Below are 14,644 nucleotides of genomic sequence, written 5' to 3'. Positions count from 1 at the left end.
TTAGTCACAAGCTTCAATGTGTTTCCTTCAAGCTGTCTTTAAAGAATTAGAAAAATGCAGAAATGCTGGACACCATTGTTACATACAAGATATGCATATAACCCTTCAGTAGTTTCTCCCTAAAGATATGGATCCAGCCACTTTTTGTATTTTTCACAAATGCTAAATCTACACTGTACTCTGTAGGTCTACCGCCTACACAACAAGCCAGATTAGGCATATGGCTATAAAACACCAATGTCCTGAGAAAATTACATGCTGGCCTTTACAGGCATTTTATTAGAAACTGCATATATAAACTATATATATTCAAAATCCTTCAATAGTAAGTTACAGAAAGATGTTCACTTTCTAATTAAAGGGTTCATCTGTGAAATAACTTGCTTTTCCTAACAGCACGGACCACACCCTTCATATTTTATTTGACATTCTCAGGAGAGCGTCTGCCTTTTTTATCTTATTGTATGAGGGATATTTCTTTTATAATAGGCCAACACATTCCTTTTTTATGTACTAGGCTCATACTTTTTCCCCCTTAGGAGATTTGTAAGCACATAACATAATCAGGTGGTAATAAAGTGCATTATTATTGTCTATTTATTAGGCCGCAGTACTAATATACAGCAGACTAAAGGTAGTGCTACCATGATCAGGTATTTGCAGTGATATACTGTTGTGCGCTGTTTTGCAATGCATTTAACACTGAAGGCTCGGGCAAGGCAGGAACCTGTAGCACAGATTCATTAAGACCGTCTGGCTGGGGCATGTGGTTTGATTGCCCCCTTTCTTTTCTGTAAAGTGATCTCTTTTTTCACTGTTGGCAAATGTTGGCACATTTGCAAAACCAATTATTGCATTCTTGCAGAATGGGCCCCAGGTTAGGTGAGGTGGTCTCACAGGGAGAAAGCAAAAGGAGGAATAAGGGAGAGTCCAGACGAAGAGATTCTTCGCATGACCTTAATTTACTGTATGTCAAGAATTTTAGGATGTGCTTAGATGCTTCCAGACTTCTTTGTGTATTTTTTACTGTTGACCATAGGTTTATCACTGCCTCTACCACCGTTTCAGACCAGTACGGAGATCTGACTAGCATACCTCTTCTTCATGTGCCAGATCAGATCTGTTGTGTTCTTTTTCTGACTGTGAATTATGTAGAAGCACATTATGACTTGTAATTCTACAATCAGGCCCTTCAAATTTAATGCTCAAGAACAGGGCTATGTTTTCGATTAAGGGGAAATGTATCTTTGCAATCATGTGGACTTTAGAAAGCCATCTAGCATTTGCAATATATACTAACTCTCTTACAGGTATGCTTATACGATTGCTAAAATAAGATTGAGTCAGCTTTGAATTGTCTGGGTTTAGGAGAGCAGGTAAAATACTGTATGTTTGTTATTCTTTCTATACCTGCTGCCTGGTTTCTCTCTTCTCTCATTGCTGACAATGCAGAACACTTGAACTTTTTTTCCTCCCTGTGATGCTCAATGTCTCCTCTCTTATTTCTGCATTTCTGGACGCACGTCTATCAACGTAAACTCAGTCTTTTTATGTCTGCCTTTCTCCTCCTCCCTTCCTCTTCTTCCCCAGGCATGGAACTCCCTATCTCTATTCCTCTTGGACTCCACCACCCTGTCTCCCTCCTTTTTCCTTTTTTATTCCCAAAACATTTCTTCTCTGAAGCAACTTTTCTAGAATACACCCTTTTGTTACCGGCAGTTCTATACAGTTTATAATTAAGGCTCTAGACCCACCTAGACTAATGCAGCTTTCTTGACTTTCTTCCTTTGAAATACAATCCACCTACTCCAACCCTTCCAGAACTCTGTGGCTCACCTTGTTTTTTCTCATGCTAGTGTAGTGCTCCAGTCCCTCTATTATCTCCCTGTTGAATTGTATTTGTATGGCAAGTCACTTGCTCACCCTTACTGCTGTTTCAACCACTCAGTCTCTTAGCTCACCTGAAACGCCCTATTTCCTCTCCTCTTTTGCCAGATTTTCTCTCTGTGCTGTCTCTTTTCTCCTATTTCCAGGGCCAATTCATTTTTAATCCTTGATCCTCAGTGGTGGAATGAGCTACCTACAGAAGTTCATTCAGCTGACCAAATGACCACTTTTCAGGCTCGCAACCAATCCTTCTGCAGCTCACACTCTACCTTGCTCCAAAGGAGACAGTTCTTTAACTAAAGGTTATTAAAGTCTGGAGGAAACTATCAAGCCATGTTGTGAAAACCGATGCTTTGGTTTAATTCGGGAAACCATCTGAATGAGATCAATTACTGTCAACCAAACAAGCTCCAGCATAGGGCCGGTGGCCTATTCTTCTCATTCATAAGCTTTATTATGTTTTTTATATTACTGCTCTGTATCAACTCTATCTACAGTATATGTGTTTGCTGTGGTTTTGACACACATAACATAATCAGGTGGTAATAAATAATAATATTTTTTTTCATGACTTCAATTTTTATTTTGTGTTTTGGAGGCACTTACACTAGCAGCGTGTCTGGGCCTCTTTTGTAATTGTATTAAACTGCTTTTTTTTTAAATACTTTTTGGCAAACATGCCTTTGGTTTTCTCGTACCATTTTGTCATGGTAAAGCTTTTTATAAATGCTAAATCTATATGTGGATATCTTTTAACCAAATAAGTAACAATCCCCAAAAAGCAACTGTAATCATAATAATATAAAATGTTAGCTTATTAAAAAAGATGGTGTAAACATTTAAAACTATGCAAAAAGATAATTGTGAGCAGCAAGCTACTGTTTTAGTAAGAAAATGGAGTGCTCCCACTAACAAACCATGATTTTGTTCTTCCAGCTGCTGAACAGACTATTTTGGGGAACAGCTGGCCAGGGAAATCTGGAAGAAGTCCACTGCAGACCCTGTACGATAGTGACCAGGTGGGCAGACAAAATCTAAACAAATTAATTTGTTATAAAGTACATGCTGAAACAGTTTACGTTTGTATCATCGGGATTGGTTTTTAAACTGCAGAGTGGTGAAATATGTGCCCTCATTCATCACTTGTTTACATCATACTTTTTAAGTATCCTAAACCAGACTTCGTAAGAGATATTGTAAATTGAAATTTGTCATTTTTAAAATACCCCTTCTTCATGAAGTGCTTCAAACAAATTCCCCGGGGGAAAACTGAGGCAAGGTTAATCTGGTTATGAATACTATTGTGGTCTCAAATATCCCCCTTTTGGTTCATATGATGGAGACAAAGTTTGTATTTCCTTGGATGTACAGTACAGTATGATTAATAATTTTAAGTTGTTGGTACTGTATATACAGTATGCATTACATATTGGTGCTCTTTTGGAAATCCACTACTATTGGAGCAGGTATCGACACACATAAGACAGGGAAAAAAGGGAACATATATTTTTTTTAACTAACTCCTCTCAAATGTTTTAGCCTTGGATACATTTTGCTTCCAAATCTCTGCCGGATTTTTTTTTCCTCCTTGTTAAGTGGGCAACAAATTCTGAAGCTAAAATGAGGGTTTGATTATGGTAACAAGAAGACAGCAAAACTCTACTTTAAGTACCTTAAAGCTTAAACTTTCAATCAATTTTGCAATTCTGCGTACAGTCAAGTCAAAGTAAAAAAAAAACATCATATTGATTTGTCAGAGAATTTAAATGGATTATTGGGATGACCAAATGTGAAAATTTTGTTTTGCTAATCTGTTGTCCATTTTGGGACTCGTAAAGGATTTACTAAAGTCAACAAAGATAATGCTATCTTTATACACCCAAGTATTTAGATTTTTTTCAGTGAGAGGGAGTATTATCTTGCTTTTAATGATGAATGCCAGTTGTGCTACGAGATGGCTGAAAAATTCCTCCGAAGTTCAGTCAGCGGTTTATTGAATTCAAACAAAAACACAGTACTTAAGTAATTTCAGCAAAACGTATTCATCTGGAACAGACCAATAAAAATAATAGGATAACTTGAATTATTTCCATGTTTAAAGGTAAAATGATTACCCAGCAAAAAAAGGCTTAAATATTAATATAGTACTTTAACTTTCAGTTTTAATGTGCTTTTATAGTCCATCTTTTTAATTTTGTGTTCTAGGGTACACATTTAAAAGGCCTATAGTCAAATGCATTTGGTATGCAAATCGGGATTTACAGAGAAGCTTGTTGCTGCTCAGACTTGTTAGTGAAATGTCTTCTGTTCTGACAGTGAGGGGCTGCCAGTGCACAATGATTTCACTGAGCTATGCAAAACTGTGACACAGAGCACAACATTTTGCAACATACAGTAGGCAAGTGATAGGACAGCAACATTACCACCTTGCAGGTGATCTTATTAGATCTCTGAAGCTAAGCAAGGCTTCTAACAAAAAAAAAATTTCCGCTGGATATAATGTCGATGGAAAAGTAGATGACACTCATCAGGACACAAAATTTCCAAACCATTACCCCAGTATGGAGACTGCAGGTGCTGCAGTTCAATGGTTGATGAAGATGAAATTCCCACACAATCAATGTCCCAATGTGATTTAAATACTCTGCAAAAAATAATCCTGCCCCTGTACAGTATATTGGACAGTCAGAGTTAAAGGAACTCAGAAGAAGTCTGGTATAGGTTTAACATTTTCAGTTACTTTTTTGCATCTTTTGACACCAGCTCAGTAGCCAGTGTAACACATAGACAGGCAGTGTTCCCTGGGTCTCTTCACACTTTTTCATTTTTCATGTTTTATTTGGTTTGATCACACTGATGAAAACTACCTCAAAACAAGCTACAGCACTCCTTCAGAACTGTTTCAAAGCTATCCTAGTAGGGCATGTACAATATGCAAGAAACACATGGTTTACATTGAGAGCTAATTCTTAAATTCTGGGAAGGTGTGTTGCTTTGCAAAAGCCTTTTTCTGACAGCTTTATGGTGCATGTTTCTTGAGCAGTTTTATTTTTCAGCAAAATGCTGTTCTGTTTGATTAAAAACACTGCAGATATTTAGGAATCATAGTCATTAGTCACTTGAGAAATTTAAATTCATAAATACAGCACTAAAATTCATTCAAACAAAACTCTTATACTGTATTTACTGTAACATGTTTTTTTTACTTTAGGAGTGTCAAAATTCCAGGTTAAAACAAAAGCCACAAAACACTAGGTCCTCCAGGAATTAAAAATACAATTCTTGAGTACAGCATGAGATGGTTGCAATAACGAGTCTTATCAAATAACAGCAGAATAGCGCTGATTTATTAAATCATTTGTATTGGCACAAGAAAGTGTAGCGAATTGACTGTTGTGATTTCAATGGGCTCATGTATTAGAGCTTTATGAAAATACGAGAATAAAAAAAACATAATGAGAGGAAGCATTTTGACTGCTTTTGTATGGTTTATAGCTTATCCATTCTAGAAACCTGTAAATCTGTTTCCTGGAAAACAGAGAACCAGTATCTAAAATACAGTTGGACAGAATTCCATACACCCACCACTCTAGAAATCCACCCAATTTGCACATTGGAAGCTATTGTGCTTCATTTCTTTTGGTTATGGCGTCTGCATTTGTTTATCTTCAAAAATAAACCCAAATTAAAAATCCTCAATTATTTTGAGATGTGGCTGTCCAGCTAGGGGGACATCGAAGACCTATAGTTATCCTCCGTTTACAGTATATAACTGCCAGTTAGAACAATTAATCTTTTCAATTACTGGAGGCTTCACAGGGCCCTGACAAGAGTGTGTGTCAACTGGAGGAGCAACATGTGCCTCATTGATGTTACTGCAAATCCACAGGCTCCTGGCAAGTTGCAGAAAGCTAACTGACACCTGCCTTACCCTGGCAGCACTCTGCCAACCGAGTGACACTACTTAAGAAATCCCAGGCATAGCAGACGGGTGACATGATCCAGATTTGAAGTGGTAATGTCTGGGCCTTGTCTTCTAAAGTTTTATAGATTTGGTTAAACCTATGATTTCAGTGACGGGAATACACAGTATAAGCAAGAATTGCAACCATGTGTAAAAGTGAGCGTTATGGAATCGGGATACATTTATCATGCAGAGTCATCTATAACATCAAGCGTGCAGCATCATTGAATTTGAACAAATTACCCTTAAGAGCTTGTTTTAGTTACAGCTGGAATCCATGCACCTGTTTTACAGGATTTTTACATATGGTAAATGCTTTGAATGCACTTCTTTGGGCTTTCTGTGATGTCACTATACAGTACAGGCCATATAACATTGCAACATAGTTTTAAGGATTATTTTAATGCGTGCCAGTTTCAGAAAAAAAGGACCCCATTGCCCTCTTAGTGCTGTGTCAGGGGCCAAGACTAGGTACAAGGCATAAAATGTCTGAGGATAAAATAAGTGTGGTTCAAGGAGATCCTCATACAAGCCAGGCTGTAAAACCGAGGGCTGTATTTCTTGTGTACATTCCAGCTATGCTCTGCGGTACGTGAATTTTATATAACTTTTTCCTCAATGGAACTGGTGATTGGAATGGTGATTGGAATTTGCTTCTCAAACCCAGAAGTCGGTGAAAAGGGGAAGTACTGTACAGACAAATTACTGGCATAACCCCACGCATCTTAAAACAAGTGTTAGCCATTTCCTGTTTCTTCTCCAAACCCAAAGAACATTATGGATGACAAGAGAGAACAACCACAAACACGAGTGTGGTGGCAGTGTTTACCAGTTTTTGAGAGTACGTGGTTAAAAATGTAGATGTACAGAATAATCCTTATTGGACATGTGACCAAAGTTTGCAAATGAGAGGAAGTCATTCAGTACATCTTGCTTGTCTGGTAACTTAACCGGGATCTCAATTTTGATATATCAAGCCCAGGTAGTCCAACCTCTAAGGGCCTTTTACGAGGCAGCACCTGAAGTCCTTAGAGAAGCTGGTATAAATTAGTCCACTTGTGAGCTGATTTTGGTTCATTAACTGCATTGGAGCTGGACAAAAATGCAAGAAGCGTTTTGTTAATACAAGCGAACTTGTATTTAACATATATCTGCTACTGAAGGTAAATCAGACTGAAAAGTGATCTTACAAAACTTAGTATTACACTTCTGAGAAAGGCAAAAAATACATAACTTACTTGAACAAAGAAACAAACATATTTTCAAATGCATTTTCAGTTCTTGTATTTGTACAGTAGATAAAAGTTCCACAATACTTTGCTTTTTAAATGGCCCCTCCAAATCTGGAAACAGACACTCTTACTTTATAAATACATATACTGTACCTCTTTTGTGCTCACATCCTTCATGCTAAGTAAGAACAATTGCATAAACTGAGAGCGTGTTCTGCTTGAATTCAGGCTCTAATTTTCTCACCACATGTACTCACCATCCACTCACAAAGCACGACTCTGTCAGTCAGTGTCAGACACTGGCTATCTGTCAGGATGTGTTATTTAAGGTGCTCAGACTCTGCCTCCAAGGGTTTTAAAATAACAGGAGGAAGTCTATGGAGTAACATTCAGACAGACACGCCAGCTGCCTTCTGGAAAAATATACCTTAAGAATGTAACATACAGATGACCTTGTCCATAATGACTTTAGACGACTGCAATCTGCTCAGGCATGGGTGTCTTAAAGGGACCACAAGTAGGATATTGATATACTGTAGCATTGTTATTTTATTACATTATTCCATTTACGTGTAATTATCTTTTTGTGGATTACTATGATTTTTGTTTTTCAAAGGTCTTCTTGCAACTTTTTAAGTCCTTAGCAACAAAAGTAACAGATCACGGTGTTAGCAATGTTTCAACCCTTTTAAAGGTCTCTCAAAGAATTCCCCAGTATGATTTGTTTGGCAGCCTTATTTACACATCCATATATTTGAATGGAGTTGATGGCATGGTTATTTACATGAAACACTGGTGTGTTAGTTCTGTTTGAAAAAATAGAAGTCGATCTTAGTGTTTTGTGCTGTTTCCATGGTTAGGCTAATAAATCTTCTTTTGCTCTGTATAGACCTGTTTGTTTAGAGATATGTGTGACATCCACCACTATCTTCACTAGGACTGTACTGCTGTTTAACTTACTATATTTTACCTATGGTGTTGGAGATTATATACAAGGCATATTATATATGCAATGGATCAGGGTATGAACTTGGAACCTTCTCTTGTAGAATGTTGATCATTGGTGAAAAGATCATATAATGATGTTATAGATTTACACTATTGCTCTAACCCTTGTGTGGGGCTTTTAAAATGTGTAAACATTAAATACATGTTTAATTATCAAATTAGAGGAAGCACACATTACTGTCTGATATGAGAGGAGATATCAGTGCAATTTTCAAAAGACAAGTCACTTCAACAGGCTTGTTCCAGAAGATTACTTTCTGAATAGTGGGTAATTTACTTGTTAAAAATAAATTGTTTTTCAGTTATGCTGCCTCATGTTTTCATTCACCTAGGAAATGTAATGTCACTCGGTAACTCATTGACAAGTGCTGGAAAGGTATGAAGGGTATACTGGACCTCTTTGTTTCAAAGTCCTTGACTCTTTTGTGTTTACTAGTATATAAGAAATAGATCAGCAGAGTTTTCAGTTCAATTCTGCTGCAAGCATGTCTCATGTGCAGCAGTTGAAATTCCTAGATTATCCTAACCCTACGCCAGGGTAGTCAAAAAATCCAAATAAGTAGCAGATTCTCCTAGGTGGCAGGAAGAGTCCAGAATCTGGATAGGGAAGACTCCATGCACTGAAAGCAAAGAGCACTTTGCAGAGTCATGCTTTTCATTAAAACTGGGAACACATTTTGCTGCATCTGATATAGCAGGCAATATCTACTTACCCTCCTTTCTTCTGGGACTGTGGCCAGCTGGCTGTTTTTCCTCTCGTTTAATATTTTCCTTATGTTTTATATTGGCATTGGGCAATAATGTTTTTTTTTTTCTTATCACTAGTCTTGAAAATTTTATTTTCATGCAGAACAAGGAAGACATTTGTGCTGCCCTAGCAGAAACTGCCACATGTTTTGGAGAAGATGTTATCAAGTTTCAGACTAAGACTCTCTATGGTGTGATGGAGCAGCGTGAGATACGTTGTTGGGAGGCTTAGATTTCAGAATGTTAAAATATACCCTGCAAATTAGCCATTCTTTCATACAGTATGTTGAACCTTGAAATGGTTTCTGAAATAAATGTTTAGGTTATTCTACCTATGGAAAAAAATGTGCACATGGAAGTTAGTAATGTATTCTACAGATGGGGAACACAGTTCCTCTGTGCGTTTGGTTTTCTTCTATTTCCATTTTAGGCAGGTTTGTATAGACCTATGAAGACAGAAAATGAGCAACAAGATAATTGTCTTGTAAAACACTTTCAAAACACATTATTGGAATTTGTGCCATGTCCACATTGGTCATCAACAACAAAAAAATGTCAATTTATCAGATCTTACCAGGACCCTTACCCTTATTTTAGGAGTTCAGATCCTATTTCCTTCGACTCCTGTAAAGAACTCATTAAAAACTTTTTTCTCTCTTTTTATGGAGTGTTGTTTGGCCCAAGTCGTCTGCTGCCTGATGGAAAAAGCCTCTCTGAAGTGCTTTCCTCGCCTTATAATTGGACTAAGCCTGCCGAAGAGAACCATTTAGATTTTTATTGTTAATGTGTTGGCTTGTCTCTTTCTTTCCTAGTTTGAGTTGTCGGCTGTCCAGGCGCTACACCAGGGCCGGAGAGAGCTGCTGGGCAGGGCTTGCCAGGCGTACACCAAGAAGAGGCGGGTCCTGATCCCCGATGACCTCAAGCACCTCATTGTGGATGACCGCCACGGGCTGCTGTACTGCTATGTACCTAAGGTGGCCTGCACCAACTGGAAGCGGGTCCTGATGGTGCTGACAGGGGATGGCAAATACCAAGACCCACTGAAGATCCCGGCTAACGAGGCCCACATTCCAGGTAACCTGCGCACCCTCTCCGAGTACAGCACTTCCGAGATCAACCACCGCCTGCGGAACTACCTGAAGTTCGTCTTCGTCCGGGAGCCCTTCGAGCGCCTCGTTTCGGCGTACCGCAACAAGTTTACGCGCAAGTACAACACAGCCTTCCACAAACGCTACGGCACCAAGATCATCAAGAGGCACAGGGCTGACCCCAGTGAGGAGGCCCTAGAGAAGGGTGATGATGTCTCCTTCGAGGAGTTTGTGTACTACCTGGTGGATCCCCACACCCAACGCGAGGAGCCCTTCAACGAGCACTGGGAACGCGTGCACTCCCTCTGCCACCCCTGCATCGTCCACTACGATGTGGTGGGGAAGTACGAGACCCTGGACCAGGATGCCCGCTATATCCTGGAGCTGGCAGGAGCTGAGGGAGCAGTCCAGTTCCCAGCCTCTTCCAAGAGCACCAGGACTACAGACGACATGACTGCCCAGTTCTTCCGGAAAATCAGTCCCTTCTACCAGAAGAAACTCTACAACTTATACAAAATGGACTTCCTGCTGTTCAATTATTCCATACCTTACTACTTGAAGTTTAGATGAATTTACTCTCTCATTCTTCTGTATTTAAAATTTCAGTTTGTACAGCTTTTTCAGCTTTTTCTGAGCCTGTGTGTATGCTGATAAAATGTGATTGGATCCTTGCTTTGAAACTACTTTTAAATTAATAGCCCAGGGGGATTTTAAGGGGAGAAATTAATCTTGTCTTGAACAACATCAGTTTTTCTCTCCATGCTCTTAAATATTTAAGCGTGCATCTGTGAATACACGTACATGTCAGATATATCTGAAATGCTTCAGGCACTTTCGAGCAAATCACATTTGGTATTAAAGAACATTTTTTAATTCTAGAGGTTATTTGGCTCGGATAACTTTATAGTCTGGGCTACTGTGATCACATACTGTATGTGCTACACAACACAATAGGAAGATATGTAAAGAACATCAAAAGCAGGTATTTGGTATTTCCACTTAGACACATTGCTTGAATCTGAATTGAATGCACTCTAGGTTGTTAGAAAACATGTTACCTGAGCTGTTTTATAAATTTTTTTCACAATTTAATTTTTTTTGGCAGAGGGCCTTAAAGGCTGTATTTATGTACTATTTTCTGATGTTTTGGTTTTTTGCATCAACGTTATTTATTGCTAGTTGATCTAGTAGGTACTCTGTAAGTACTACAGTAGGTCAGGTAGGTATGCATTGCATATCAAAGCAATCACACTCTTATGTCTTAAATAACAAATCCTCTAAAACTACAAGATTCATCTTGGAATTTGTGTGGTCTCAGCTATGAATATGACCTGAGCATTAGGGCCTTTGTCACTTTCCATAAAAATCAGAAAGTTCTGCTCAACAAGCGATAATTATTTTAATCTAATGTTCATCAGCATGTATTTACATTATTTGCACCATGATATTAGGTTTACTACACTATTAGTAAACATTAAAGTGTTAAGTATGTAATAATACAGCCTAATAAAAAAACATGCATTTGGAAGAAAAAATTTGAAAATGAGTAACTACTTAAAACTTACCAGTGCAATCACAAATCCTCATAATCATAATCATAAACAAAAAAAAATGGAAATATGCAACATATCTAAATGATCCTGATTGGCAATATTGAGGCTCCAGTGTTGTACAGTTTGTATAATTATGCACACTTTTTGTGTCAGACATTTTTTAAATACTAGTGCGGCAAGTCAAATTATATTCTGACACTATGCAGAGAGAGTTTTGTGAAAATAACAATATTAGAGATTTCTTAGAATTTTGTTCTTCTGTTGCTTATTTGTTGCTAGCTTCAATTCTTGTTTGCAATGACAGTACAGGTATGTTGCTAATTTACAGTATGTTGGAAAAAGAACTTAACGAAGAGCAAGCAGATTTGAAATCACTGGAACAGGCATTGCAGTGACATGAACCTTTAGGCTTATGGAGTTTCTATCTGAAGTCAGATTAATTTAGTCTCATTTAAGATGGTCGCTCCATTTCTGGAGAAAGTTACCCACAGAAAAATACAGCAGAGGGTCAAATTTAATCTTGCTGCCAGAGTGTTCAGCTCTGGGTATCACCATGCCTTCTATGCCTTATTGAAAGTACTCCTAATGCCTTTTTCCTAAGAACTAAAATATCTGTTTGTCTTCTTTTTGAAATACACACACATACTGTATATATATCATTTTTTGGATTAATACAAAAAAATAAAAACTAAATCATCAACAGCTTTATTTTGAATGGAGAAGCTCCGCAGCTCTCAGTCAGACTGTGTGAGGAATTTACAAACTGTCAAAGTCATCTTAAACCAATCCGTTAACTTATGGAAGTTTCAATATGGCGGTTTGTGCTCACCACAATGGCTGCAAAAGGTGTCACCCTAAATGTATCAAATATATATTGCTGCACTTTGCCTGTAGCAGTTTGACTAGACCTCAAAGGCTTCTAGTGAAGTCACTAAATATAAACTGTATTTTCAGTGTAGTGCCTGTAGGAAAACAGTGTAAGAAATAATCCAGGGTTGGCAGTTACCTTTTTTATTCTACTTTTACTCTGCTTTAGCCTTAATACGTTTACTCTTGTCTATATTCACCTTTCCAAGAGCTTTAGGTTTTGCTCATGTGTGTGTGAACAAAGGCAAAGCACAAAAGGAAGGAAGAAACAGAGCTTATATCTGCAGCTGTGTTTAGGAAGTGGTGGCAGCTAGGTCTTTCAGGTCAGATCCATTTTTCACTGCTAAGTAAGCAAGTCTGTAACAGAGTGCTGTGGAATAGCTGCACTGTAACATGGTATCTTTTAATTACACAGACCTTATGTCCCCGTTGCGGAGACATTTTAATGTAAACTTGCATAAAAGCAGAAAATGTTAATGAGATGAAAGTTGGTTTGGCATTAACTGTTGCAGTTCTGTTGTCAGGCAAAAATCAAAGGGGAAAAAATATCATTTTATGATGCTGTCTGGTTATAAATATAAAAGCCTTTTTGTTTTGTTTTTTGTCACATTTCACCATTAGGTAAACAGTACTTTTAAAATGTCACTTCTCCCCACCTTACATTCACAAGTTAAATGATCAGTCTTTTTTTTTAACTGGATACACATCTAGTGAGCATTTGCACACTATTCTAAGTGGGGCGGTGCACAAGAAAGATACTTTTTTAAATAAGAAACTGTGAATGTGAATAGCTGTTTTAAATTCCAATCAAAATTGCTGACCACTTTGGAGAAGCATTGGAATGGACATTTTGTGTTAAACTTTGTAATAATTTAAAATTTTCTATTCAAAATGCAAATATCTTTTTTTTGTATAAAGCTTAAATTCTGTATTTGTTTTTAATAAACCATGGGGCAAAAGTCAATATCTTATCCTACAGATAGATTTCCCTTAAAGTTATATAGCCAAAATGCTTTCTTTCTCAAAAAGGGTGTTTGCCATTCCTACACATGATTGAATGCTTTACATTTGCAATTTTGTTGAAGGCGAAAGCTACAAATTGTCTGGAAGGAGTGCAGTCTCATCATGTTTGACAGCTTTGCAGTATCCACTGATCAGATGAGAACAGCCAAACTTGCATATCAGAGAATCGAGTCCCAGAATACATTAGTATGCAGTAGTAAATGACTCTGCATTCCAAAGCACGAGATAATAATACAGACTAAAACAAATGTGAAATAGAAAAAAATGCAACAGGCTGCTCTGCAGGAGCAGGTATGTGATTGATTTCTGCCCTGCAGCTCTGAAATCATTTTACATGTCCGCTGTCCTAAAATAGTTGGTCTGTAGATACAAAGAATGTTTGCATAATTACTAAACATGCTTATTTGCAATTAATTGCTGCTTCAGCAGAGGCATTGATAGACTGTCAAGTGTTTGGACAGCATGCAAAGCTGTCCCAATACCCCTATATTTTTATGGGAAAAAATAAATTTAAAAAACATTTTGGAATTCTAAGGATACGTCTGTTGTTTTGTCTTTTTTTGTGCATTTTTAAAGCTGTCAGTCAATGATGTGTACAAAATGGAACATTATGAGATATAACTTTAAAGTAAGAAGCATTGTAATACCAATGACAATCTACTACTTGAACACATTGTGTACAGTAAGAATCGTAATGAACCATTTCTGTTATAGAAGAAAAAGATCAAATCTGGGATACGGTTACAGTAAATTAAGCTCCAAGAATTGTGGTTTTGTGTAGTAATGATACAGTAACAATCCACTAAGACATCAATAACAATAGTTAAACTGGAAAAAATACCAATGATTTAGTAAGAGTTAAATGTTCCATGAGTGCACTCTCAGGTGTCCTAAATATATTTGGATACAATATCCTATACAAGCAAACTTTGCTATGGTAATGTAAAACGTTGTTCTCAAATACATAAGAAAACATGGCTCTAAATCCAATATAATGTGAATCACTGTGTAAAGGACAAAGTGACATTAAGTCTTATAATGATTATAGTGACTGCAAAGTTTTTGCACAAGAAATAATCCAAGACAAAAGGCTGTGAATTAGTGATTTGAAACCAATTAAGCAATATACAGTACAGTATATACAAAGGAACAAGTAATACTGTAGGTTTGTTCCATGCTGAAAAGAGAAGAGAGCAAACACGTTTCGGCTGTGAAGCCTTCTTCAGGTGTGAGAAAGACAGCAAAGATTAAATAGCACAGAAGAACAAAAGCTGG

General features: G+C 37.5%; 1 protein-coding gene across 1 annotated transcript in view; it reads left to right on the top strand.

The window, feature by feature from the left end:
- The window catches only part of si:ch211-236h17.3 (carbohydrate sulfotransferase 11), a 42,015-nt gene extending 28,112 nt beyond the window's left edge, over positions 1-13,903 (top strand). The window contains exons 2-3 of the mRNA XM_015348316.2: positions 2,824-2,906; positions 9,651-13,903. Of these exons, the coding sequence (XP_015203802.2) occupies positions 2,824-2,906; positions 9,651-10,496 (929 nt within the window). The 3' untranslated portion in view covers positions 10,497-13,903. The remainder of the gene's footprint in view (positions 1-2,823; positions 2,907-9,650) is intronic.
- The last annotated feature ends 741 nt before the right edge of the window (positions 13,904-14,644 follow it).

Source organism: Lepisosteus oculatus, chromosome 4 (assembly GCF_040954835.1).
Source record: "Lepisosteus oculatus isolate fLepOcu1 chromosome 4, fLepOcu1.hap2, whole genome shotgun sequence".
Taxonomy (NCBI): Eukaryota; Metazoa; Chordata; class Actinopteri; order Semionotiformes; family Lepisosteidae; genus Lepisosteus; species Lepisosteus oculatus.
This window is presented reverse-complemented; position numbering and strand designations above follow the sequence as displayed.